Source organism: Falco cherrug, chromosome 1 (genome assembly GCF_023634085.1).
Source record: "Falco cherrug isolate bFalChe1 chromosome 1, bFalChe1.pri, whole genome shotgun sequence".
Lineage (NCBI taxonomy): Eukaryota > Metazoa > Chordata > Aves > Falconiformes > Falconidae > Falco > Falco cherrug.
This window is the reverse complement of record NC_073697.1, coordinates 85,180,389-85,207,957: the sequence shown is the minus strand read 5'-3', so window position 1 is coordinate 85,207,957 and position 27,569 is coordinate 85,180,389. Positions and strand designations below refer to the sequence as shown.

At 38.5% G+C, this 27,569-nt stretch overlaps 1 protein-coding gene across 5 annotated transcripts in view; it reads right to left on the bottom strand.

The window, feature by feature from the left end:
* Positions 1–24,931, bottom strand: part of SFSWAP (splicing factor SWAP) — a 49,355-nt gene extending 24,424 nt beyond the window's left edge. Inside the window, exons 1-13 of one of the 5 annotated variants that reach the window (XM_055702552.1) lie at positions 24,384–24,931; positions 21,733–21,902; positions 21,073–21,210; positions 18,902–18,987; positions 14,697–14,922; positions 14,120–14,235; positions 13,139–13,274; positions 10,298–10,535; positions 9,832–9,963; positions 9,363–9,456; positions 6,950–7,127; positions 4,172–4,405; positions 2,576–2,766 (exon numbers count right to left, since the gene is read on the bottom strand). In XM_055702552.1, the coding sequence (XP_055558527.1) occupies positions 2,576–2,766; positions 4,172–4,405; positions 6,950–7,127; positions 9,363–9,456; positions 9,832–9,963; positions 10,298–10,535; positions 13,139–13,274; positions 14,120–14,235; positions 14,697–14,922; positions 18,902–18,987; positions 21,073–21,210; positions 21,733–21,902; positions 24,384–24,643 (2,199 nt within the window). In that variant the 5' untranslated portion in view covers positions 24,644–24,931. Of the gene's footprint in view, positions 1–2,575; positions 2,767–4,171; positions 4,406–6,949; positions 7,128–9,362; positions 9,457–9,831; positions 9,964–10,297; positions 10,536–13,138; positions 13,275–14,119; positions 14,236–14,696; positions 14,923–18,901; positions 18,988–21,072; positions 21,211–21,732 lie in introns of all 5 variants that reach the window. The other 4 variants (XM_014285022.3, XM_055702538.1, XM_005445204.4 and 1 more) reach the window with 4 other exon arrangements.
* Positions 24,932–27,569: the final 2,638 nt, after the last annotated feature.

The following is a 27,569-nucleotide window of genomic DNA, read 5'->3' as shown; positions in this document are numbered from 1 at the left end:
AAATGCAGTAGTTTCAATCTGGCTTAGTGAAGGATCCTGCAAACACACCCTAAGCTGCATAAATTTCCAGCCCTATTTAGGTTGTTTCCAGAAACTACACAGTCTACAACAAATCCCATTCCGACATTTTCCCCACAGCTGTTTACAACTACTGCAGTGAAGACGAATGTCAAAGGTAAATTTGTCGAAAATGGATTTTGACAGTTTTTCTTCCATTATGAAGGGAGATGGTCTGGACTTGCTGGAGGTGTCCATACAAGTACTGGAAACACAGGCTCCCCCATCTTTTAGCAAGCATGCATAAGAACACACCAGATTGGCATGTGCTTATGGATAAAATGATGCTTAGGCTGAATAAAAATGAGTGACACTCCTGGAAGTAAAATTACTACTTCTAAAGCTAGGACAAGCACTATACTGGCAGAAGGAGATTGGCTCTGCGAAAAAGCTGGAACAAAGGGAAAAGAAAACAGAACAAACAGAAACAAAGTAGGAAAATAGCCTATCTCCTCTGTGGGTGAAGTTAAGCAATTAAGAACTTAAATGGACAATACACAATGTAAATAGGAATGTGACTCTTCGATAGAGAACATACTCTGTTGCCAAAACCTGCAGATGGAGAGAAAAGCTTCAGGACAGCATTACGATGCAGGAACAAATCAATACTTGAAGGATTTTCCTATATAATAAATTCAAATCCCTCATTTAGGCTTTTAAAATTGTATTTATTTTACACAAATCAGAAAGGGTTTACGAGAAACAATTATTTCTTAGCTATTTTAAACAGCATTGTCTGTTAGTAGGGAAAAAAGCAAATGTGTGGCTTTGATCAATACAGGTTTTTAGAGTTTGGTTTTATATTTCATTACTGAAGTTTAATTACTAAAGTCTTTTGGCCCAAGATTCTGCTTTACCCTTGCCTACTCAAAAATTCTAAATCTTATTAAAGTGACTTCTAGAGACTCTACCCAAAAAAGATGCTTTTATTATCACCACCCGTCAACAGACTGGCTGGTAATAGTTCTCTTCACTCCAGAAGATAATGCCAACTAACTGATTCACAATTACTTCTGCAAGATAAATCCTGTTTCTCGTCTTTGGAGTACTGTTTCCAAAGGAAATTCATAGCTGATTTTTCATAGCCATGCACTGAACTACTAGAATTTATCACAAACAGCCAAATGGCAAGGGAACTTACTAGCAATCTTATTGTGTTCCTAAAACCTAATAATAGGTCGTCATCAATATCCAGGTTACTCTTAGATTTGGCCTAAGAGTGCAGTATCACGATGACCCACTCGGAGCTTCTAAAAACCCTCAAGCTGTTATTACCATAGTACTACCTAAGGTGGCTGACTACCCAAAGAATGAAAATGCATGCAGACAGAAAAGAGAATTAAAAGGCAGAAGAAACATGGAAAACAGTTTGCCTCTGCCACATGACTATTTCCTAGTAGTCTACAAAAAAGCAGAGGATTTCAGTTTCTAACATCTATCAAAAATTGTTCTTTGAAAGAAGTGCAAGAATACTAACACTCCAAATTGATTTGCTACAGAAAGATACTTGCTTCTACTCTCTAAAATAAGAGATTCTGCTGAATTGAATGAAAGGATTAGGTCACTTCATGATCAAGTAGGCACAGGCAGCGTGCCTACTTCCAGTTCTCTGGAAGACAGCTAGCAGTATAATTAGCCCACTCAGTTATTTCACTGTGAGTTTCTTGTTTTGACTCTTCATCGCCTATGCCCAGTGAATAACATGCATACATATATTTGTCTGAATTTTGTGCCACTACCTGTAAATTCAGCTTTATTTTAAAATTAACATCCTTATAATAAAACAAAATCTTTTATAACTCCTACACTAAACTTGGGCCTAAAAGAGAAAAAAGCATCCTAGCATTCTAAGCTTTCAAGGAGTTTACATGAAATACACAACTAACATTAAGATGATGGAGTGCAACGAGTATATAGCCTAGTTTTCTCCCACCTATGTATTTGTTTTCTTGATTAAGGATGTACAGCTATAAACCTTAAATCACACAGATGAGCTCACTAATTATTCCCCTCAGTTTCATGCCAGTTTAATTAAAAAAAAAACAAACCCAAACAAAATCCCAACCAAACAACAAAATCCAGCAAAACAGGTGCAAAATAAGTCCTAAAGCTCAGTTGCCTGTGATTTTTTTCTGAACTCAAAGACATCAACATGCACATTAAGTAAGTATCAAAACAGATATCCAGATACTCTTGAAAGATACGTATTCTAATTCATGGACCACTCACTAGTACAGAGTTAAACTTGCAAGCTCAACTTAGAGAGCTTCCCATTCTCTAACTAGCTAACTAACCTCTGAATTATCCATTGTTATTTCTCTACCAGATCTTTAATAACAGATGACACACATATGTAAAATGACTGAAAAAAAGATTTAAGTGTTTAAAATTCGAATTTCTCCCCATTTAGAAAAGTTTCCATCTCTTCAGTCAGCTTCATAACCTACTGTCAGATTCACGCTCCATAGCTAAGTTTTCTGCTAGCTTTATGGTAACGAGAAATTTATTTCCTGCTTACCTCGTTACTGAAGGAATTCTCTTCAATTTTCTCAGATTCTGCCTCTGCCAGAGGGTTCTTCAGGGTCTGCAAGAACAGTGCAGCTTTCCTCTTGCGCTCTGCTTGTAGCTGCTTTTCTTTTGATTCTTTGGAGGCCTGTGCAAGCTTCTCTCTTGCTGCAGCTGCTAATCTATCCTCTAGTTTCTGTTTTGCTAAGAAGGACAATTAAGCGCGAAGTGTAGAGTGAGACATGCTTGGGGAACTTGGGTTTCCTTAAACACCCTCCACCCCCCACCAAACAGCCCTCCAATCATTCTCAAACCTTTGTAGTACATCCGTTCAAAGATCTTAATTCACAGATACATCACTTGCTTCATGAAAAGCAGTACTGATGAAGTAAACATTTTTAAGCTTAAAGAAAATTACATGAAAATCCAATCCTGAAAATCCAGGATACTTGTCCTTTTCTATTTACAAAAGCTATCTACAGAAAGTAGCATGGTATATTCAGAAGCTTTTTCTTGTGCTTGTTAAGAGTGATGCAAACTCTCCATTTTGCTCTTTCCACAGATCTGATCCTTACCTTACGTTTTCCAGCCCTATTCACATACATCTTAAAATGTTTACACAAGGGCTGCTCCAGAAATTTGCAGAAACTGTTTCACCATTGTTACAACCAACAGTTATTGTTATGTGATTACAGAAAGAGTAAGCCAGTTTCTTTAACTATGCACCTAACTGATACTTTGTCTAATTTTTCCATCTTACACTTCTACTTTTGTGTTCTGTGTATGTACAAGACAAAACATTTGCACAGTTTTTCCAACTCACAGTTTTTTCCCCAACATGTTTTACACTTTATTTTTATTAACATACAAAGTATTTTGTATTTGCTTTAGATTTGTATCACCATAGCATACCCTGTGCTACTAAAGTTCACAAAAGGAACTGCTACTTAGGAGCAAAATACCAAAATATTTTGAAGATGAAAAATGAAATACCTGTGGTATACTCATATTGGAAGAGAAATAATTTTTTAAGCTGGTGAACACTGACAATGCCTCCACTTTATTATACACTCTCTGCTGTTACACAGCCTTGGGGAGGAATGGGGTAAATTTGATCCCTTTAAAATATGCTTTCATTCAAAATCACAGAGCATACCCTTCTGCCCACATCAACAAGTTGATATTGGTCTATATGGGAATGCTATACAACTGAAAAATAGCTTGAAGCATTTCATTGTTCTCTGAAGAAAATGAGAAATGGCCATGCCTTTTTCTGGGCTCTGTTAATGCAATCTGGAAACCAGAAGTTTAGTGTTTTACTCTGAGGTTGTAATGGAAAAACACAATAAAATTCTGAAAGATCATGCATTAGGGCAAAGTACTCAACTCTGGTGTGTTGTGAGTTTGATTTTAGCTGAGCAACCAAGGAAGATTTCATGCTTAACAATAAGCAGGAAATTGTGGGAAAAGAAAAGAATTCCAATTCCTGTCCATGTGACATAGTGAAGACTCAAAATAGCTAAAATGCCATACTTATTTACGTGACAGTTTTGTAGTTTGCCTGAAGGACTCAAATCTTTCACTTTGTTTGCTGTGTAACATGGGATACCTTGTTTAGCTTCCAGCTCCTCCTGTGTAAGTTGAGGTTTTTTCTCCTCAGCAGCAGTACAAGGAGTGGTAACAGTCGGAGTATGGTTTGAAGCACTATTAGCATTCTCTTGGCCTTCCTTGCCCTCTTCTTCCTCCTCATCACTGTCATCATCTAATTTAACACGGTTCTTCTCCAAAGGAAGAAGGTCATTTTCTTTGGCCTTAATTGCAAAGCTTATTGGAGCAAATGATGCTGTGAATGAATGGGTAAGAATTTACACATCATTAGACTACAGTAGAAAACAGGTTTAATTTCTTGACCTTATCCATTACCCATGCAGACTACACCACACACACACACAAAAGAAACTCATATCATCCTTATGTTATGCTAATTATTCTGGGGAAAAGGACAACACAAGCTTTTTTTCTTTAAACAAATGTTGGAAACTTCATTTGCCCTGTAAAGATTTATTTCAAAGTCTTTTTCTAGTACTTCAGTACCATTAGGGATAAAGAAAGGTACTCCAAACCACCTCTGGAATTACATTTCCTAAGATAAAATAAATAATTTCATATTCTGTCCCAAATAAATTTTAGTTTCAGTATTTCTTTTCCCAAATGAACAATCTACTCATTCAGGCCTAGGATGAAAACACTCTGTGTTCAGGCTCCTATCTGACACACGACAGTAGGAAACAGTCCCTTATGTTTCCTTTACGTTAAATAGATGTTTTGCACAACAATAGCATTTGGCAGGCTCACAGAACAGTATTTAAAGACTCATTTCCATCTATATGAAAATTAATTACTTTAGGGAGTTAACAACATTTTATTACAGGAGATAAAAAGGCAAAAGCTAAGTACTTTTCCCCAAATGTCTTAGCTAGTCTTGCTGTAGCAAGATTGGTGGTCAACTATTCCTTCCAAGCAGCCCCTACTATTCTAACACAAAAGGACAGCACACCACGCTCATGCCAGCACACTCAAAAGGAAAAAGGATGCCTGTAAGAAACACTGAATACCACAACAAAAAGAAAATTATGGATATTTCAAGCTAGGTTGTATTAATGGATGTTCAAAAAAATATTAAGCATAGCTAATATATAAAATATTTAAGTCTGAAATAATCTTTTTGCCTCACAGAATTTTCCTTGAAACATTTTTTGAAAACAAAACGGGGAAGTAATCTCTAATCCATTTATCCAAAATGCAACTTCTAAGAATAAAGAGTGGAATTTCTCACACATCTCAAGCAATGCAACCTACAACCATATGGTCTGCTGCAACATTTATCTTTCTCAGGATGTCTTTTGCATATATATCCTAAAAGATTTCAGTCAGGGAAATTTAAATACAGTAATTAAATTACATACCAAGGCTTATAAAATATAAGCTTTGCATCTTGTAATTCTGGGGTAAAGAAATAGGCTCAGAAATTAAGAACTCCAGAATTCCAAGAAAAGAGATACTATAATAGTGATTTTCCAACTTCTTCATATGACAAAACAAATCCTAAAATGGGATTTTACTCCCTCAGAGGCAGAAGAAAAATCTAGTGTGGATGTTATGTCTGTCTTGCAGCCAAGTACTGTATTTAGGTTACAAGAAAGTGAGATTTGTACCATATTAGAGGAAATGAAAATAGGTTTATAGAAATAGGATTGTCATGAAATGACTCACTGGTTACATTCCATCATCTAAATTTGAGCAGATTATTATTATTAAAGCATGGGCTCCAGTGTGTTGTTTATTAATAACACAACAAGAAGAAATGATATAATTTTCTATTGCATATTACATTATCTTAATAGGGCATCTTTGAAGATAGGGAAGATTGCTCCTTCCCTGGGGAAGCCACTCAAGCTGCCCAGAGAAGAAACTGCAGAGTATGGACAGCCAGGCAACAATGGCAATGAGCTTGGAGCTTGCAGCCCATGGAGGGAAAGAAATTGCAGTGAGGAGCAGGAGAGAATTCCAGGGAACCACAGGGGATAAACTTATCAGCAATTCAGAAAGCCACTGAAGTGGCAGGAAGGCAGTACCTATCCATGGGAACACAGGTCAAGAGTGTTTTTCCTGTTTCTTTTTTTTTTTTTACCAGTGGCTTTCAGTTCTAGTGAAAAGATTTAAGTTTCTAGTTTTTATTGAGAATAAGAAATTTTAGGGTATCTTTTCCCCATACACTAGGAAGGTGGTTCCCAAGTATAAATAATTGCTTCTCCAACTCAGGACACTAAGAGTATTTTAGCTGACTTTGTTTGACAGGCTTCCAAGAGATCCTCCCATTTTGTCCCTCTGCTGCCATGGCTACAAGAGGAAAAATATTCCACTCGGACACAAAAATGGTCTTTTTTACAGAATGACTAACATCCAACACAGGAAGACTAAGCAACTGAATAATAAGCCTAGCGTACTTCCTCCATATGCATGGTTTCAAATAAGACTACTGCTTTTATTCAGAAGGAATAACCTCTTTCTTGCACAGAGCTTGTAACTGTCAAGTTTAAAATGACAAAAATAGGAATCTACTGGGGTCACTGATGAAAGCCTTCAACTTTGCACAAAACTGAAATAAAGCAATTTATTCTGTCAGACCATAAATACCTGACAGTCTGATAAGAAAGAAATATGAAAGCAATCAAATTACTTCAGTTGGGTTTTGATGCTTCCAGTGAAAATATTTTTTGCATGATAAAATTCTTTTCCTTACCTTCCCCCTGCCTTTCTCCCCACCTTTTTTTCTTTTTTAAGTGCTAACAAAAATTTTCATACCCAACAAATCATGCTAACATACCTTTCACCAGTTTACCATCACTGACAGTTTTAGAAGGAGGAACATCCTTTTTAGTTCCTGAAACTCCCTTAGCACTTGGCTCAGATGCATCTTCAGGTGCATGTTCATCTGCAAATTGAGTCTCACTTGGTGTATCACCGGCAGTATCTGCTGGAACATCTTCAGATGAAGATACTCCCTTTTCAAAAGAAACATGCAAGCTTACGAACTGGGTAGTTCATGAAAGAATTATTGCAGTGTCTGTGGAGCTGTAATTTTGTCAGCCGTTTCAAAAATCACTAAAAGCTAGTTTTACATCAATAAGCACTCATGCCCCAAAGTCTGCTTCTTATAAATAATGCACTGCTTCATGTAAACCCACAGGCTGCAAAAACTACAGACCTACAATAAGAATGTGTTGTTATTTTACAGCAAAGAAAACGTTCTTCAGCTGGTACACTTTTGCCAACAACTGTTTTAAAAAATGTATTTTTAAAATTAGACCCTGAAAGTATATAGGTCTTGATCTCCAGGGTCTAGGACAAAATCCATTAAAGTTAAAATCACAGAATGAAAACTTACGACATATTTTTCCTAATGTGCAATTGCACAACACCGTCTATATAAAATCAGGTTTTACAGGGATCAACACAGGTTAATATGCTTGATTTGTTTCAACATTCTGCTGAAAAATGTTGGGCCTATCAAAGGTTTTTGTGGCATGAAATTGATACACTCAGATGTACTGAGATTTTCAGAACAGTAAAGAATTACATGACTGAATCATTCAAGATGAACTCTAAACTCACAGTATGAAGGCTGTAAAGGTGGACATAGCAGAACATTAAAGAACTTTACATGGTGATTACATAAAGTAATACAACATTTAAACGAACTTCTCAATAAATAGTTTGTTTGCTTTCCACTGGTTGCTGCTAAGTATACTTAACGTTGAAATACCAGTATTGAAGACATCCTTTCATCGCTCCCTGCAGCCATTCCCTGACCAACAGAACTAATTTCTGAAAATCCTCGAAGGGTAAAAACACAAGGAAATCAAGGACTTCATCCTGTATTTACTGAAGCCACTAGCACCATTTCTTATTAACTTTAATGGCCAAAAGGAGAACAATCAATTGCATTAGTTGCCTATATGTACATTACTAAAGCATAAAAATAATATTGAAATCATTATTCTAGAAAAATTAAAGACAGTGGCGTTCTCTATCTAACCATGCAGTAGGAAAATATGTATTGCTACATGTGACCTCAAGGGAGTTAAACCAGTTTCTGCTTGCTTCTTAGCTGTATGCATTTGAAAATTTAAAATTAATTTATTACACTTTGGTTAATGTACAATTTCCCCCCAAAATAAATGTTAACAAGTCCTCAATAATTCTGATAAGTATCATGAATTCAACTCACTGGTTGGCAAATAAGAAATTACAGAATAACAGTCAGCATTGTGGTACAGGACAATTTTGTTTGTAATTTATCAACTGAGTAAGATCACATTTACCACAGCTTATCTTTAAAAACAGTGTTTTCAAAACATTTTTCACTATTAAAATATTAGAGACAAGTGTTTCAAACAGCAACTAGTATTGAATTCCTTCATTTTCCACAAAGCGATTTTGAGGAGTTTACCCACAGGCCTACCTTTCTTCAGTTTAAGGTTCCCCAATCTAAGCCTTGAGATGACAAATGACATAGGGCCTAAAAAAAAAATAGCTCTTTCCCATGAAAAGTTAACATCAGATAATGTATTTCTGATACCATTTGCAATTTTCTTTTCAGCAAAAGAACAATCAAATGAGACTAGTTAAAAACAAGGATGCTAAATCTGGGTATCATCTTCTAATAAAATGGACTAAAAGCAGCAAACCACGTAGGAAACTGATGTAAGATTTTAAAGCTCCAATATTTTTTCAGTCAATCACGACAGGAGTCTTCTTTAATAAAACCTCCCTCAGAAAAAGGCATCTCAGAAAAGTAGTCAATCTACTGTGCTACTGTTCTACTAAGAACCACAAGGCATATGAGAAGGTAAGGTTGTTAAAAAGCTATAACTAACCTTTCCAACAACATAACACTAATCCTAATCCTACAAAGCTCTAAACTTCCACAAAGCATACATTCCCTTGTAAGAAAGCAGAAAGATTTTCAGGTTGCCATTTTGTATTACAACCACAGTGAGTGACTTATACTAAAAAGCAAGAACTAAATATCACACCACCTCATATATCCTTACTTAAATATTAAACAAAACTAAAGAGCAACAACAACAAAAAAGCATTCACATTTTTTCCTGAACAATTTCTCCTTAATTCAGTGGTGCATTTTTAAAACCTCTCATGGTAACACAACAGATAATCAAGTCCTTTTCTCACTAACAGTGTATACACATATATTACAAACACAAATGCACACATACCTGACAGTTGTCGTTGCTCTCTTTTTGAAGGAAGAACTGTTTTTTAAATTCATAGTAAGCATTATACTGGTGCCATGGTTGCAGGAACTCAAATCTGTTAAAAGAAAACTGAATATATGAAAATGCACAAGAGCATAACAAATACCAACAACCCTTTGCCATCTAATTTTCTTTAGCAAATGGTACACTATTTTATGTTTGGAAGCATTGTAACTTATGCCTAAACTTCCAGAGGATATGCATTCAGAGCAGGCTTTCTAAGAGACGCTTTTGTTTATATTGGTTGTTTTGAGGATTTGGGCAATAACGCTTTGGAAGTACCATTAAACAGGTCCCTGAATTTCAATTAAAAAAAAAGAAGAAAAAAAGACAGTACTCCTCTTCTTGAGACCCACATGTCCCGGTAATAATCTTTTCAAATGAAAACCTCAGCTTTAAAAATAGAAGTTAAAATAATGTCTTCTCTTACCTGAGATCATTCTTGGCACGAACACTGGTTTCAAATTTTATTCCATTCCTAGCAACATACTCAGCTAGCTTATCAATAACAGGTTGGATATCTGGGGGTGGAGGTATAATGGCAACCACTGGAGCAATTGTGCTGAAAACATCAGAAGTATGTAAATTTTATAAACAGAACACAAATATTTTTCAGACACTTGCTTTAACAAAAAAAATATGTTACTTAGAAGTTTGCTTTCTGGGTTCATTATGCAGTTAAAATTACTTGATTTTCCATCATGCAAAGACTTCATAGTAGCTGAGTAACAATAACCATGTACAGTATCAAAGACCAAAGTGGAGGGAATCAGAGCTGTATAACCACTGGCGAACGCTACTGAGGAATCACCAATAACAGCACCCTTACTAAACACTCGATACTGAAGAGCAGCAAAGACACCCCTCCAACCAACAAGCAAATCTATATGCGGTACCTTGTAGATGTTGTGGCAGAAGACAACCCATTGCTACTATCGGTTGTGTCTGGGGGAGGTGGAGGTGTTGTACCAGGGGGTGGAGGTACTGTTGCTACCCCTGTAGTGCTTGATACAGTCACCCCTGCAGGCAATGCATTATAGTAGGTGGCAACATCTATTCCTGGAGGTGGAGGTGCGAGGCAATAGGTTCCATCAGGTAGCATATAGTAACTGTAATACATGGCTGCCACAGTTGCTATAAAAAGACATATTTAAGAACCATGTTCTAATTAGAAGAAAAAGACCCAATTAAAAAGAACGATATTGCATTAGTACAAACACATTGAGAATGCAGATTCACACAACACACCAAGAAATGGTGTCTATTTTCTTGTGTAAAAAACCCAAAGACAACGACAAATGCTCATATTAAAACACTTAGAATGAATAAGAAATATGTAGATTAAGGGACATAATCAGAACATACTAAAGGTCAGCTAGAAACCAAATAGGTAACAATGAATGAATGAAGTGAACCAGAGAAGGTCTATTAAAAAATGACCTAATATGAAATCATTCCTCTTAATACAATTCACCTCTGGCAGTTTAACTCAGGTAAAACTATGCACGCATTAAGAAAAAAATGTGCATATATACAAAATTAACATCAAGAAATTAAACTACTAGCATCACTATTAAACCACTACATCATCATACACATATACCTACTTACTGAAACCTCAAAAAGTAGACAAGTTTTGTAATTTAACACCAATACAATGAACAACCAATCTAAGCAAGTTTTCCACACTAGAGGCTTCTCCAGTTCTAAATATGTATTTCTTGAGAGTGCAAAGGCATATGGCTTGCTTTCTTTAAGAACAATACATTATAATACTTTAATAAGCTTAATGCTTTTAAACAGCAGTTACTTCTTGTAAATACAAAGATTTTCTGCAGAAAGACGTACAAACTAAAGCATTCAGGTAAAATATTTCAAAGGATTTACAGTAAGAGTTTACATTTCTGGAGGCAAAGCTTAATCAGTGCATTAGTTTATAATGAATTATCCTCTTAAAAGTTTCCTAAGCATTCCTGTGTGGCAGTATTTACTTTCTTCTAAGAATAAGTTATCTATAAGGAGAGCAGAATAAAGGTCTGTTAAGTTTTAAAGACAGGGAGAGAAACTACAAACTTAACTTGTGTTGCTAGTAAATTATAACCTCCCAGTTTGCATCATATACATTCAGATTTAAGTCTGACAAAAGTAATCAGAAAACTGACAAGCATTATTCTGGAGATACTTATTCTGAGTATAGTCTTTCTTGAAATAACCAGTAATTTTCCACTTTCTCCACAGAAACATTATTTCAGTTTTGTTAAGATTCTCTCAAGGTTCACTTTTAAATAAAAATTACTTCCATGCATATTCCTCTCCACATATTACACCCTGACGCCTGTAATCTTAAGGTGATATTTATATATTGCAACAACTTTACTACAAAAACAAAACCACCACCACCACCACCACCACCTTGAATTAACACTACTCATTACCAACAAATTTATAATATCCTGAAACCCTACGGTAGCGAGCACTGCAGTGTAACTTTTCTTATAGCTCAATAATATCAAATTATAAGTCCCATAAATGAAAGGCCAAGTTTCATTTCTATACTTAAGGAAACAAGGACTTTCAGAATCCTGAAATTTGAAAAGTCAGAGGCATATAAACCCAAATAAGTTTGACTTCACCTTTTTGATTAACAGAAGTTACAGTGAAGCTGCTTAATTGCTTTAAGCAGCTTCAAAGATAATGGAAACCAGAGACATCCACAAAATTTAAGATAAAGGTGCTAAAGATTCCATAGCAAGGTTGATTCTTAAAAGAAGTTATACACAGGACAGTATTTACATTTATCTGAAATGGTTCAAGAGAAATCCAAGATTAAAGATTTAATAATAATTTGGAGATAGGAGAAAGTCTTGGTATTTCACTATCAGACACAGAAAAAGCAGTTGACCACACAACTGTCCACATCACTCACTCACAATGTAAATATGTTACCACTTTTCTTTTAAGGAAAAAACCAACAGAGTAACAAATCCTTTTTAAAGGATGGCCCTCTGTAGCTATGGAACTTAAAAGTTAGTACTCCCTCTCAGATATTGTAGTGAGTTCTGTAATTTTAAAAGATCAATTTTTAACCATGAATCTTGCATATTCCTTAATTTTATTCTACGTTACACGTTTTCTACATATAGCATTGCACTGGTACACAAAATAAAAGGCAAAATAGTGAAAAATCATGGGAATTGGCTGTATAATAAAAGACTTATTTACCATAAAACTAATTCCAGCTTTAGAACAGAATATTCTACTAAAACCTGGTTTTATCACTTCAGCAAGATTCTTCAATTTACACTATTTTACCTTTGCAGATTTTTCTTCTCCATCTGCATTTTGCTTAATATAGTAAGCTTTTTTTTAGGGGAATCTCATTAATTACTTTATAGGACAGATTTATACTCAACAGTGAAGGCATTCGTTAAGCTTCATTAATAGAAACTGATGGAAGTTATCAAAAAATATTAAAGGTATTGTGCTAACCATTCTCAGAGACTGGAGACTTGGCCTCCTGCCTGCCCACCCCCTCCACCCCATTTCTGTTTTTCCTAAGCAGCTAACAATTCGACAGATACTTGGGAAGAATGCACTTTCAACAATTCAGGAGATTGAAGAAGAAGAAATACCAGTTATGAATGACCAAGTATGAAGCTAATGTATTTTCTTCCCACCAGCATCTACATACAATTCATCACAACACATCACCAGCTGCCTAATCACAATGCACTTACAATCAGAAGAATATTCTGCTTGTGATGTCTGTACAGCTGCCCCATCTGTTGACTGTGGTGTAGATGAGTTATTATCTGATTGCGCTTTGCGCACTAGTGCTGCAAGTGGATGATCAGGGTCTACTACCTTCAAAGGCTGTAAACATTTTGAGAATAGAAAGATTAAAATTTGAACTATGTATTTAAAGCATGATAGCATCAACCTGATTTGGAAAGCAAGTTTATCTAAGTTAATACACAACAATAATATTGTCCAAACACTGAAGTTACCATTTTTGTAGCTCTCACAGCAGAATCAACAACTACTTTAAAAATTAGTGGAAAACAAAAATATACTTTAAAGTGAACAGAAATTCATGACATCAAAAAAAAAGTGGGTATTACTCTTATTCATTTACTGCCAATGCTGGGACACAGGCACAGAACCTGACTTGTCTAATTATCAGACAGCAACACTGCCATTCCGCTGAAAGTCTCATATATGTACAATCATCAGTCATTCCATTATTCCATCACTGATCAAACTCAGAAAATAAAAACAACAAATCCAGCTACATTTACATTTAATGAATATTACATTCTGCTGAAATATTATTCGCTGAAACTATTACTTCATGTCAACATTTTATCTACTAAAATCTGAAAAGAAAACATTCTCAGCTTATATACAGAAGGCATTAAATATCTTAATCTTTCCAGCTTCGATACAGGTTTTGTGGGGGAAATCCTTGAGCGATGCCCTCAATACCAAAGGGCATCAAAAACAGAAATATAATTCTTTACAAATGGAAAAACAATTTATGTACTAGAAAAAAGGTAACTTGGCAGTTAACAAAACAAACTTAAATTACCAAGACAGAGTGGAAATAAAATCAAACCAACTTTGTTAGCAGAAAATCTTAACATTTGCATGTTAGAATTTCTGTGCTCATGAATCAGATGTTTTACACTATAGAAAGTAATTTTATTAGGGTTGAGTACCTTCATGAGCTCTTCAAGCCTACTGCACTTTTTAGATGCAAAGAGACTTGGATGCAGATAATTTCCATCATCATCGTCATCGTCATCATCTTCTTCCTCAGATTTGACTCTCGAGTCTAAACAGAAGCAGTGTCTAAGTTTTATTTGGGTTTGCTATGAATTTGTGTTGGGAGGGAAAGTTGGTACAGGATAAGCATGCATTCTTAAGAAACTACTGTTTTCATAAACGTGCTTATTGACAAAAACATACATATAAGAAGATACTGCTAGTCATCAATAAAACTAAAGCTTAAGTGCACAGACCAACCCTCTGCTGAACTCGAGCTATGCAAGTATTTCTAAAAGCTTCAGGATCATAGCAGCTCTTGTATCTGAAAGCTTCCCAAAACAGTATTTTATTTTAAGAATCTCCTCCAATTTAAGCAAAATTTTGAATCACCACATCCATCTCAGCTGCAGGATAACTGCACTGCTATTGCAACACACCAAAACGATGTGGCTATTTTACAAAAAAAGACCAGTGCATGTTTCAATGATTCACATCCTGAAACCATCCATTTGACAAGCAACAACTTACGTTTCTTCTCGTCCGCTTTATTTTCAGAAGGAGCAGCATATCGTCCCTCTTTCATAGCCTTCTGAATGAATTTGTAGTAGGGATTGAGGTAGTGATCAAATCGCAAGAAGTCAAACTGGGAGTTGCGTGCTTGCTTGGCTTTCAGCATAATCTCAAACTGTGCTCCCTGCTTGCAGACAAAGTTTGCAGTTCGTTCTATAATTGCATGCATTTTTGCTGTTGGTGGCTGTGGGAGTAAAATAACATATATTTGTATTTTCATAAGCAGCTTGTGAAGCGTGTTAGAACTCCAGAGGGAATTAGAAAGAGCAGTAGTTCCCTGCCCCTCTTCTCCGCTTTCTCTAGCTACTCATTTTCATAATCAATTTCAACTAGTGAAAGCTTATCAGCACTAAAAGAAAAACAAACAGTCCTGATCTTCCCTAGCTGCTCTTTCATTTCCTTTTGCAAGATCTTCTCCCATCTGCACAACTATTTTTGCCACTGCACACCAAACTGTAAAGGGGAACAAATCCTGTCTGCGTTTGATGCAGCACAAAAATTATTTTAAGCCAGGATCATTCCATAGCCATACAGAGGCTTCTGGTGCAAGACAAGAGACGAGTTTCTTGAGGCAGCAGTGCCAACTTAAAGTGGCCCTACTATACAATACCTCAAGGTGCTCCGAAGACTCAACATGTATAGTCTTCTTCCCAACAGCTGTCTTTTATTCTGTTATCACTAAATGTGCAAATATTGTTTCCTAACTAGAAAACCTTGTTACTACACATTTGCCTAGAAGGAACATGTTGCATCTTAAGACCAACATAAGAATTGTAATTCCTATGTGCTGTCACATTCCCATAAAGAGCCATTGAACACTTCAGCAATAAAAAGAAAATTAATACAGTCAAGCAGCATCCATGCATTTCCACTCTGAAATCTCATCTAAGGAGCACTGTTGTATCAAACCCAAGAAGTGAAAAGAGCAAGAATATAGTTAAAGAATGAACCTTGCCATTCGCTGTCTTTAATTTCATACTCAGATAGCTCTGTTTTGTCTTGTGCTCAATAAACTGTAGAAACACATACTCTGTGTGCCTATAAAGATTTAAGTATCACATTAACGATTAGTTTTAGCTCTTCATTTTTATTGGTCTAGGTACAGAAGTATGTTGCAAACCTCAGGAAACCTTTTTCAGAAGATTGGAAGCACATGAGACAGTGGTGTTCTATTCAGGGGAAAAAATATCTGAATGTGATCAAGCAGCACACTGTTAGCTGATTGGATCCCCTTCTAGAGGAACATTTTCAATATGGAAAATAATTAGTTATTCCAAGTTTTAATTGTCCCTGTAAAGTACTACCAAAGATTATTTTAATTAGAGGCAATAAAGTTCTCCATAAACTAAAAACATTCTGTGCATTGCCAGTTTCACTATTCAATAATGTATCAAGTTTTCTCTTTCTACAGTTCTTACGCAGAAACACAAAATACATTTAAGGCTGAGAGATTCACAAAGCTGCAAATCAGCAAGGAAGCTCAAAAAAGACTGTATCTGAAATTACTATCTGGTCTTGAATTTGAAACTGAGATCACTGTAAGCTCTGGAAAACAGGCACTATAAATAATAACAATAATATGATTTTAATTGACTTCTAAGATTACCAGCACCACTGATCTACAAAACTTCAGAAAAATTTACAAAGTGAAAAACATTAAATGACAGACATGCAGATACTCCAGTTTGCTGTTTAATAAAGACACTAACCATTTTAACTGAGAACTGTTAGAACTTCTGAAAGTAACAGTACTTGCCAGAGCAGAGAAAAAACCCTTCTGAAAAATACCCCAATGACATAAGTGCTATCATCTAGTCAGATATTCTGTTCCAATCTTTAATTGGTATAGTAATTAGATGTTTTTCATGACCAAGTCTGCCTTCCTTCAAGTTAGGCAACTATCCTCCAATCTTCAGTAAGCCTGGAAAGTAAGTCTTATGTTGCTTTTCAATATTCTCATCTGGAGAAAACAAAGCGATTTTCAATCTCTCCTTGTAAATTTAACTGATTATTTCCTCTTGCAGCCCATTTCTGTTCACTTCTTAAAATGCAACGATCAAGAACAGTCATCTTCGCCCATAATCCTTACATCAACAGTTTTAAGCAGTGGAAGAACTCCTGCATCCTTGACACAACTCTTGTATTTTAAGTTCCTGAGTGACATTACTGCTGCAGTTGGAGTTGCCATACACTGAACATTCTATTGCTCACTAGAGCCTCTGGATCTGTTTTGCAGTAGTACTGCCTAGGTACTTAGGTCATCATTTCACATTTGCAGTTTGGATTGCTTTGTATTACAGGAACTATTTTATATCTGTCTTTATCGAACTGCACCTTGCAGACTGTGAATAAAGTCTCCAAGTTAGCAAGCTGATTCTCAAAGTTCATCTTATTTCCACTGCACTGCAGTTTCTTCCCCAAAATCATTCAGAGTCCACAAGTGTCCTTCCCCTGACATGACCATCAACAAGTGCCGTGTCTTTTAACTTGAACGTTAGTTAGCAATAAATTCAGGAGAGACCTAGAACACCACCCTGGTAGTTCCACAGATCAGCCACGTATTACACCTTTTCCAATCACTTGTGTATCAACATAATGGCAACAGAATTTCTGATTTATTTCTCTCTCTCTCTCCTCCTCTCTTTTTTTTTTTAATGGGTAGAGTGAGTAGTTTTTATTAAACATGCCTGTAAAACCCCACCAATAATTTACCAGACTTCTATCCTTCACAGTAATTGAACTACAAAATACAGAATACATACATTCAATAGGAAAACCGACTGACAACATTCAGTTGAACTGAACAACAATTCAAGGCTGACAAAAAAAAAATTCTCACAATTCCAAATCCAAGGTGAAGTATACCCTGTTTTCAGGGCTGCTGTCTAGATTTATTTTTTTTTAAATCAAAACCAAGTGTGTCCACATTTCCTTTCTGTTCATTTGAACATACTAGAGTTCAATAGCTGATGAATTACTTCAGTAAGCCCCACACTACATTCTGCAACTTACATGTAAAATATACCTTAAGTTTCAGAACAAAATTCAAGCAAAGCAGCTATCTAAACCAGCAAACATTCTTTCACCAGCAGTTACTTTTTGGAAACAGCATTCAAATGCTAAATAACCAGCTTCTCACTGAGCACTCAATGTTCTAACTCCAAGACTAAAGTAGAACTCATAATTTAAAGGCAATATTGTATAAAAATCTTCCCTGAACTCATAAGTAGGTTTGTAAGCACTTCACTAACAAAATATATTGTAAGATTGTAAGGAAAAGTAGAGGAAGTAAAATTGTAACAAGTTGTGCATTACATTTGTTATATAGCTCTTATTTCATATTAAAACCAGAACAGGATAAACATTTTCAATTAAAAGCCAATGAAGCAGAAAAACTCTTACACAAATACCCTGTGTTCACTATTAGTTATCCTAACAGAGTGCTTTGAAGCTTTACTGGTTGAGGTTATGAAGTTGAGAAGGCAGCCCAAATATAAATTAACACTTTCACCACCGCAATACAGGAGAAAAGAGTACTATCCAGTTTCCCAGTATCTTTTAGGAAACTTGAAATAAATTTAAAATCCTCATGGTTACAACTGTACTTAAGCAGGCAACTGTTCAGCTCCCTTCAAGAAAAATACACGTTTCAATTAAGTTTACAATTTACTATGTAGAAAATTCTCACAACATCACATGAAAGAGCAAGCTTCTACATGCTTATCCTTTCAAGTTATTTCAGAATTTGCTAGAAATAAACTATTGCTTTTCTTCTTGAATAGGCTAGTCTTAAACACAGTCTTTATATCAGATCACTTCCTACCCCCTTCAGATTGGGACTCAGTTAAAAAGAATCCAGAAAAAAATTTTGAACAAAAGCAATCATTTGGTTTGATGGTCCTTTACTTTTGGAATGTCAACCTTGACATCTCAGTAAGTATTCATTCCAAGAACACCTGCCTTTTTTCTGCATTACCTAAAATAATATCACAAGTGATACTGAATGCACTCACTATGAGACTGGAATAATTTCAGTGTGAAAAACTGTTCTATCAAGAGAGTTGATAGCGTTCTATCAAGAGAGTTTATAGAAATTAAGAATTCAAGAAAGAACACCTAGAAAACTAACAGAAACATAAGTGGCGCTAAATGTACACACATACCAGCTCCACATCAGAAGGTACGTTCAGTCCTGGAGGGGCAACAAAAGGTTCTTCATTTTCTTCTACATTTTCTGTCTGAGCTGTTTCTACAAGACATGACAGAATAAAATACTATAGGACAAAATACATCAAGTACCCAAGTGCTAATAAAAATTTGTTTTAAAAAAAGTACATCTAAAAGGATATGCAATCAAGAAATTTACCAAATGAAACTATAACCACATAAGATCCAGGCTAAACAGGCCCAGCTCCCTCAGCCTTTCCCCACCAGGGAGATGCTCCAGCCCCATCATCTGTGTAGTCCTCCGCTGGACCCTCTCCAGCAGCTCCCTGTCTCTCTTGCACTGGGGAGCCCAGCACTGGACACAGCACTCCAGATGTGCCTCACCAGGGCAGAGCAGAGGGGGGGATCACCCCCCTGACCTGCTGGCCACGCTCCTCCTCATGCCTCGCCAGGACCCCACTGGTCCCTTGGGCACACTGCTGGCCCACGGGCAACCTGCTGCCCACCAGAGCTTCCAGGTCCCTCTCTGCAGAGCTGCCTCCCAGCAGGCCAGCCCCAGCCTGTGCTGGTGCATGGGGTTGTTCCTCCCCAGGGGCAGGACCTTACACTTTCCTTTGCTGAACTTTATTAGGTTGCTCTCCACCCAACTCACCAGCCTGTCCAGGTCTTGCTGAACGGCAGCACACGCTTCTGTTGTACTTTCGCATCATCAGCAAACTTGCTGAGGGTACACAGTGTCCCTTCATCCAGGTCACTGATGAGTAAGTTGAACAGGACTGGACCTAGTACTGACCCCTGGGATAAATCAGGAGCGACAGACCTCCAGGTACTCTGTGCCACTGATCACAGCCCTCTGAGCTCTACCATCCAGCCAGTTGTCAATCCACCTCACTGTCTACTCCTCCAACCCATACTTGGTCAGTTTACCTATGAGCATGTTATGGGAGACAGTGTCAAAAGCCCTGCTGACGTCAAGGCAGACAATATGCACCACACTCCCTTTGTCTACCCAGACAGTCCTTCCACCATAGAAGGCTATTAGGTTGGTCAGGCACGATTCCCCCTTGATGACTCCATGTTGACTACTCCTGATAAACTTCTTTTCCTGCACATGCTTAGAGATGACATCCAGGATGAGCTGTTCCATCACCTTTCCAGGGATGGAGGTGAGGCTGACTGGCCTGCAGTTTCCTGGGCCCTCCTTCTTGCCCTTTTTGAAGACTGGAGTGACACTGCCTTTCCTCCAGTCTTTAGGCACCTCTCCTGTCCTCCATGACCTTTCAAAGATGACACAGAGCGGCTTAGCAATAATATTTGCCAGCTCCCTTAGCACTCAGGTGCATCCCGTCGGGGCCCATGGATTTGTGGGGGTCAAGTTTGCCTAAATGATCTCTAACACAATCCTCCTTGACCAAGGGAAAGTCTCCAGGCTTTCTTGCCTCTAGGGCCTGGGATTCCTGCGGGCTGGCCTTAGCGTTAAAGACTGAAGCAAAGAAGGCATTCAGTAATTCCACCTCCTCTGTATCCTTTGTCACCAGGGCACCCACCTCACCCAGCAGCATATTATTCTATAAATCTCATCATTCTTGGTAAGAAAAACAAAAGTGAGGCAAGCCAGACACAACTTGAATGCAGTTCTCTTATCAAATGAAGCGGGACTTTTTATTTATTCCTTATATAATTGATCAAAGGTAGATTCTGTAACATTATGGCACATTGTCACAGTCTTGCAAAGGCTTCCTACAATACAGACAGCCTTTAAGGTTTGACAGATTCCAGTTTTAGTGACCAACAGAGAGAGGGCATTCACCTTTTTAATCACTATGCAGTAGAGAAAGACAGGGGAGCAAAAGTACAAACATGTTCTTCACTATCACCTCCAATTTTTCAGTAGGCTTTTCCCTCTATATACGCAGATCCACACAACATGAAATACACCCCTATGACAAGAAACACTCAAAAAACGTGCTGTAGCAGCATTTAAGCACATCAAGAGCAAAGTCTGCAAAAACTCAGTAACGCAGTTCCATAAAAACTTTCCTGAAATGCTTCAAGATTTTTAACTTGCATTTTAATGTAACACACATTTTCAACCTTCAACTGCAAGTGAGAGACTGGGGTGCTATGTTCTTCATCTCAATTAACCCCTCCTGTTTTTACCCCTTACCTCTTTGTTTTGCAGGCTGATGCTCCTCCTCCTCAGTGGGTTCTGAAGGGTCATAATAATCACTTCCATAACGGAATCCCACTGCATTATAGGTACCATCCTCTGCCAAAGCTTCACTCAGTCTTTTATATTCCTCCTCTTGAACAAAAATGCAATTACCGATCATTAGAACACATTTAAAAGCTAATTTTTTTTTTTTTTAAAGTATAATGTATCTTACTTTAGTTTTTAAATGAGAAGTTTTCATCTAATCGTTTTAGCTTTGATTTAAAACTGAATAGAAAAAGACAGCATGTACATATGCTGACCACTTCTTCCTGAAGAGATAAAGGCTGCGGGTTAAAACATTCTAATGTAATTATGCATACAAAAGCACAGAATTTCATTTAAGAACACTAAAAATGAAGCAGAATGTGTTTATTTGGGGGGGGTTGGGTCTGAAATCCCAGTCTGCCCTCAGAATCTGGCCAATTTCTCTGTTGATCTATTTTTAAACTATCCTGAGGTCCTCTCACATACGCAAAGACTCCTGTTTTTCGAATCCACTGGGTACTGTCAAGATAACATCAGAAAAAGAGAGTATAAAATTAGGAGTAAATTTAATTTCATAATTATTTATTTAAACATGTGCTAAACTCGGGAAGTTTCCTTGAGCAATACCTTGCCTCGCCTCCTCCTCAAGCAAGTCCGTATGCAAGGCTAAATACCTCTCTTCATCACAGAGGGCTTCTATTCTAGCTTCCTCTTCAGACAATTGATAATCTCTGTTCCACGTGGAATATTCAGCATCATATTCAGAAAGGTCATGTAGGTGACCACGCCCATCGTACCTGCAAGATGAAACAGCTGGTCAATGCAAAAAACTTAGGGCTTGTGTTTATGCGACTACTTAAATACTTACCCATTAAAAATGAAAAAAAAAACCACAAACTTATACATTAAAGCATACTTCCTTTTAGAAGTTACGTTTAATTTTGCTAATCATTTGTCACCAACTACTGAAAATTTGTTTAATAGTCTACATTCCTCTCAAATAATAAATTATTACAATTAAAGGCAAAGGTATCCTTTAATAGTTTAAGTGGGATCCATTTCCTTAACAGCTCTTACCGTACGTGCTTCAACCAACCAATCAATGTCACTTGCAAAATACGTTTTTCTGCAAAGTCAAATAGCTTACATTCACACAAACCCGAATACATAAATACCTATCCGTAAGAACCAAACGGTCGAAATTTCCTCGCTTCTTTCTGCTAGTCCCGAACTCTCAGGAGATATCTTCACCATAGAAACTTGCGTCCATTGGAGGTAAAATCATGGCTAGGCTCGGCCCCTAGCCATTTGGCTGAGGAAATAAGTTCTGGGTTATGTGATAGAGAGACACACATACATAGGAACAGTAACATATACATGCAATTTAAGGAGGTTCACCGTAAAAACGGCAAAGATCAATGACGTACAGTTCCTTTCTACTATGCAGAAATAATCTTATTTGCAGGAAAAGCACTGCATTGGGATAATGTTTATGCATCAGTAAGAGAAACTGATTAAAAAGTAAAGTGACAGTAAACTCGACTCCGCTGAGGTGTCTTCCCACACACAACTCTTGACTTGTGCCAACTTGCTAGACCAAAACCAAAGAAAGTAAGTAGTCTCATAGCAAAAAGTTAATGAAACACGTAGGTCTGGTTAATCAAGTTCTGTCCACAGGCAAACTTCAACCCATTTCTTCTCATAGCAATACGCTTTTCTTAAAATGGTGAAAATGAGGACTTCCTGCTGCTGGAGATGAAAAGAATCTAAGCTTCCAAAGCAGTTTATAAGATTAGTAATTGCAAGCTACCTTAACTTACAAATGTAATGTTATTTAGATTTTTCCATATTATATGCACATACATGCACATACTTAGGTTTTGCTCCCCGCAATTTCTGTAACACCTGTAAATTGGGTTACTGCTGCACAGGACCACAAAAATAGCCTGTACCTATTAATGAAGTCTGTCACGAAAGTGATCTGGATTAGAAGTGTGCATTGTAACACTTCTATTTTCATATAAGAAAGAAATTAAATACAGCTACAAATATTTATGGTAGCTTTTTTCATGTCTTTGCGTTTATTCTTATTTAAGAAATTAATTTTAATCATAAAAATCATTAAAGGCATAAACCCCAAAGTAGCGCAAGGGCATTTCTTTCTTTTCCAGTCTTATGGAAAGAAATGGAAAGACCTCCCCTTACTGATAGTAGTTCCAAGCCAAACACAGTTGTTAAATCAAAGCAAGAAAAATCATGTATAGCACCAAAGCAATGATGAAATTGAGGGAACAAATATCTATAGTATGTCATGTGATCCTTTTCAAACCAAAATCCTTCCATCTTTCCCACTGAGGTTTTCAGGGTCAGCCATAACTCTTAAATTGCACTTTCAGCGCTCCACTCAAATATATCCAACCTGACCTCCCATTTTCCCCCCTCCCCAGGAAAACGTTCAGACAATTTATTCTGAATGAATTTATTTCTAAATCCCACCCTGCAGTGCTGAAAAAACTTAAGAGACCAGAAGAAACATCAACACAGATTCTGTTATCCTCTCTGGCCATGAACCTGTGGCTACTGCAAAACAACCAAAACCGCCACCTCAACATAAAATTTGAAAAGCAAGCACCCAAAATCAAAGCCATTCTGCCTAAGACAGTGAATCACGGCACACGGAAAAAGTTATTAGGTCAAGAACTGCTTTTGGGGTATCCCACTAACGGCCTGCAGCCAGATTACATAGGAGAAATACGAAAAGTCCATTTCCCCTAAGGTGGATGAATAACCTTCCACTCCGCACATCGCTTAAGTTCTCACTTACAGAGCGTTATAAAGTGCCTAACAAGCATTCCCATGCAATAAGGCTCCCTTGGTTTCCAAGTGAGAAAAGATGATGTTTCTGGTTTGCATTGAAAAGGAATAGATCATTCCCACTCTCCACTCCACCCTATAAACCCTACCCTGACAAGTGGAGCGGAAAGACCCACACACACAGACTGCCAGAAGGAGAGGAACCTCCCAACACTGCCAGAGCCGGGAACCCCAAGTTCCCGCTGCCAGGGGGGCGGCCCTGCAGCGTTACAAAAGCAGCACTGGAAGCACTCTACCAGGAGGAGCTGCCCTCCAACTCTGCCACTGAAGAAGATCCCCACACGTCTGCCAGAGAAAGCCCTTTGTTCATCCCCCGCCCTCACCTGCCCACAGCACAAGGGGAGGAACAGAAAGAGGCTATAACAGGAGATCTCGCAGCAGTCTGGGGGTTGTGTTACACCGACCTATCGATCATGATCTTGGGGTCTCCCATCCAAGGAATAAGATGTCGCCCCTGCTCCTGGTACTGAGCCTTCTCATCATCTCGAAACAGCTTGCAGGCATAGCCGAACACCAGCAGCTCCACACGGCTATTCCCACCTCCACCTCCTCCTCCACCTCCTCCGGGGGGCCCGGGGACCGCTCCCCCGCCTGACAACAACATTAGGGGCGGCGGGCCTGCTTCTTCTGCAGTCCGTCGAGAACCTCCGACCCCTCCGTACATCACCAGGGGATGCAGCGAGGAGGAGGAAACTCGCAGTAACAACGACTGTCCGAGAAGCGAGTCCCCCAGAAGGCCGGGCCCGCACTAAACTCTCCAGCTCCAGAGCACCACAGTCGCCATCACCTGAAACAAAATGGCGAGCCTTCCGCTTCCGCTAGCGGAGCGGAGGCTCGGCTGGCTTCCGGCACCGCGCAGATTCGCCCTCGGTTTCGGGAGCCTGAGGGCGACGTGAAAGGGCGGCGCGGCTCCGCGTCCCGGCGGGGCAGGCGGCGGCCAGCGACAACAGCCGGGCAACACGGAGGGGCTGTGACGCCACGGTTGTGACGAAAGTGCGGAACGCAGGAACGGGGCGGAGCCGGGGGGGCGGGGCGGAGCGGGGGGGCGGGGCGGAGCCGGGGGGCGGGGCGGAGCCGGGGGGGCGGGGCGGCCCCTCTGAGGCGGTCAGCGTGCCTGAGCAGGACCGCGGCGGGCTCGCTGCAGCCTCGGGGCTGGTGTGGGGCCTCGGGCGCTTTCCCCGCTAAAATGCCTATGTGGAACTTTAAAAAAGGAGGGAGGGGCCGGAGGCTCTGCGCAGGGTAGGGAGTCGTGGCTTCCGACGTTTGTCGCGCTGCTGAGGGGCCCCACAGGGGCCTGATAGCGGGAGTTGCCGGTGAGGCGGGCGGCGATGGAGCCCAAGGAGACGGAGGCGCCCGGCCCGCCCGAGGAGGCGCCCGGCGGCGTTCCCCTCAGGCCGCGCCTGGGGAGCTCGCTGGGAGAGGGCCCGGTCAGCCAAGGCGGGAGGGCTGAAGTGCTAAGGAAAGTTTTTTCCAAAAAATTTATAAAATTTTTCTTTGCTAAAATTGTGTACTCTGGACTGAAATTCTCAGTATCATTTACCTCAGATTTAGGATTTTCATCACTCTTTCTGGAAGTGTAAAGAACCATTTTGTGTGGTGTATAATACAGGTCTGTCAGGAAGCCCCTGTGGGAGCGAGGCCAGCGCCCTGGTGATGGGGGGTTTGGGCACCCGTAAATACAGGCAGAGCTGCCGGGGGTTTTGTGGGCAACTTACTGGTATCATTGTATACAAAGGAACAAAATATGTGAAGTAGCATGAGAAAAGTCATGCGCAAGCACTGGAAAAGAGATTAATAGCTTGTGTTAGCATTTAGAAATACCTGCTACCACATAAACTTGGTGGAGGAGGAATCTAGAAACTTGCTTGGATGCTCCTTTACTCATCTGCAGTCATGAAATTGAAAACAGTATATGGCGTTTCCACAGTATCTTTCAAAGTGAACAACAAAATCTGAGTAAACTTTGTAATGCTGCTTTTGGGTAATAGTGATGCATATACAGTTCCACCTGCTGCTCCATGTCCTAGAAAAGATGGTTAAAAATCTTCCGGAGTGAACATATGTGTCCTTTGCAACAAATACATGGAAGTTGCCGGTAACTCTGATACTTCAAAGATTTTAGTAAACAAATCTGCTAAACGTAGATGCTTCAGACATATCTTACTGGTTTACAAAAATAATGACTTGAGTTGTTTGATGAAGTTCTAAGAGTAACACTCACCTTTGAGAAACTAAATAAAGACCTGAACACCAAGGATGCAGGTCAGAACACTCGATCATTGTGCAAAAGTTTTATACCAACTGGGAAACATTTGGAGTAAAGAGAAGAGCAGGAGAAAACAATAGAACTCCAAGAAAAAAAAATGAAGTTTTTTCTGGGGTGTATAATAAAGCAATATGTGGTGAGGATTTTGTGCCTTCCTTAGGTCTTCTGATAATGCAAAGGATTCAGCAAAAAGATAGTATGGCACAGAAGTGGCTTTATGCAGTTGAAGTGGCAGTGTAATAAGATAACTTCAGATTATTTTACCAGGATATCAGCATTTGAGACAAAGACGTGAACTGTGCATGAGTCAGGTGAATGACAAAAATTGAAATCTTAGTTAAAAGAATGCAATTAGAGAAAGATGGAGGGAGTATTTTAATGATCTCTTTAATGGTGAAATGGATAAAGGCGAACAAACAGCAATTTTCTAGCCAGCTGAGCCATTTGTAGAAGAACCAAGAGGCAACAGAACACCCAGGAACAATAAAGCACCAGGTATTGATAATGTTCCCACTGAATTATTAAGACTTTAAAAAGTAATTTGTGTTTGGTGGTTTGAAAATAATGTAAAGAAATGGAAAAGGAGAACCACACATCTGTTTTTGAGAAAGGGGACAGTGTGAAACCTGAGGCCTGGGGCAGCACCTTGCTGTTTGTTACAGCATGTGGTGTTCTAGGCTGTTCCCGTGTAATTAGCCTGTAAACAGAAGAGGGATTAAGAGAAGTTTCTGGAACGACTCGAGCACAACAGTTACCTTCAGATTATTGAGTACCTGAGGAAAAAAGGTAGGATGGTGAGCAGACCACATACAGGGATCTTTGATGTATTTAAGAAAGCATGTCATAACGCATTATGAATTTGCATTGCAATAAAAAAGCACCCATCCTATTATCCCAGTATGTGTAAAAAACGAAACTTTTTATCCATTTTTTTTTTTTTTAGTGCTTTTTACTGTACACCATCATCGGGAAGGAAACTTGGTGCTAATTGTAATATAGGGTATGCTTTTTTTACCATGTTTAAAGACAAATCCAACTTTACTAATAAGAAAAAATACTCTGAAATTACTATAGACAGAAGTCTATATGTGTTTATATATATAGATATATTATGTGTTCTAAAGTCTTTATGTGGTAGGATGCTCATGCTGTTTCATTCAGACCCTTGATTAGCCCTAGCTGTCCTGGCTATGATGAGAAGAGGCTAGCTGTAACAGGAAAAATTTGCAAAATTAGTATTTCTCAGTCTCCCGCTCTTTTTTGATTTTGCTGTAGGTAGGAAAGCAAGTAAAAACAAGCCTTCTTTTCCTAGGTGTATACCAGT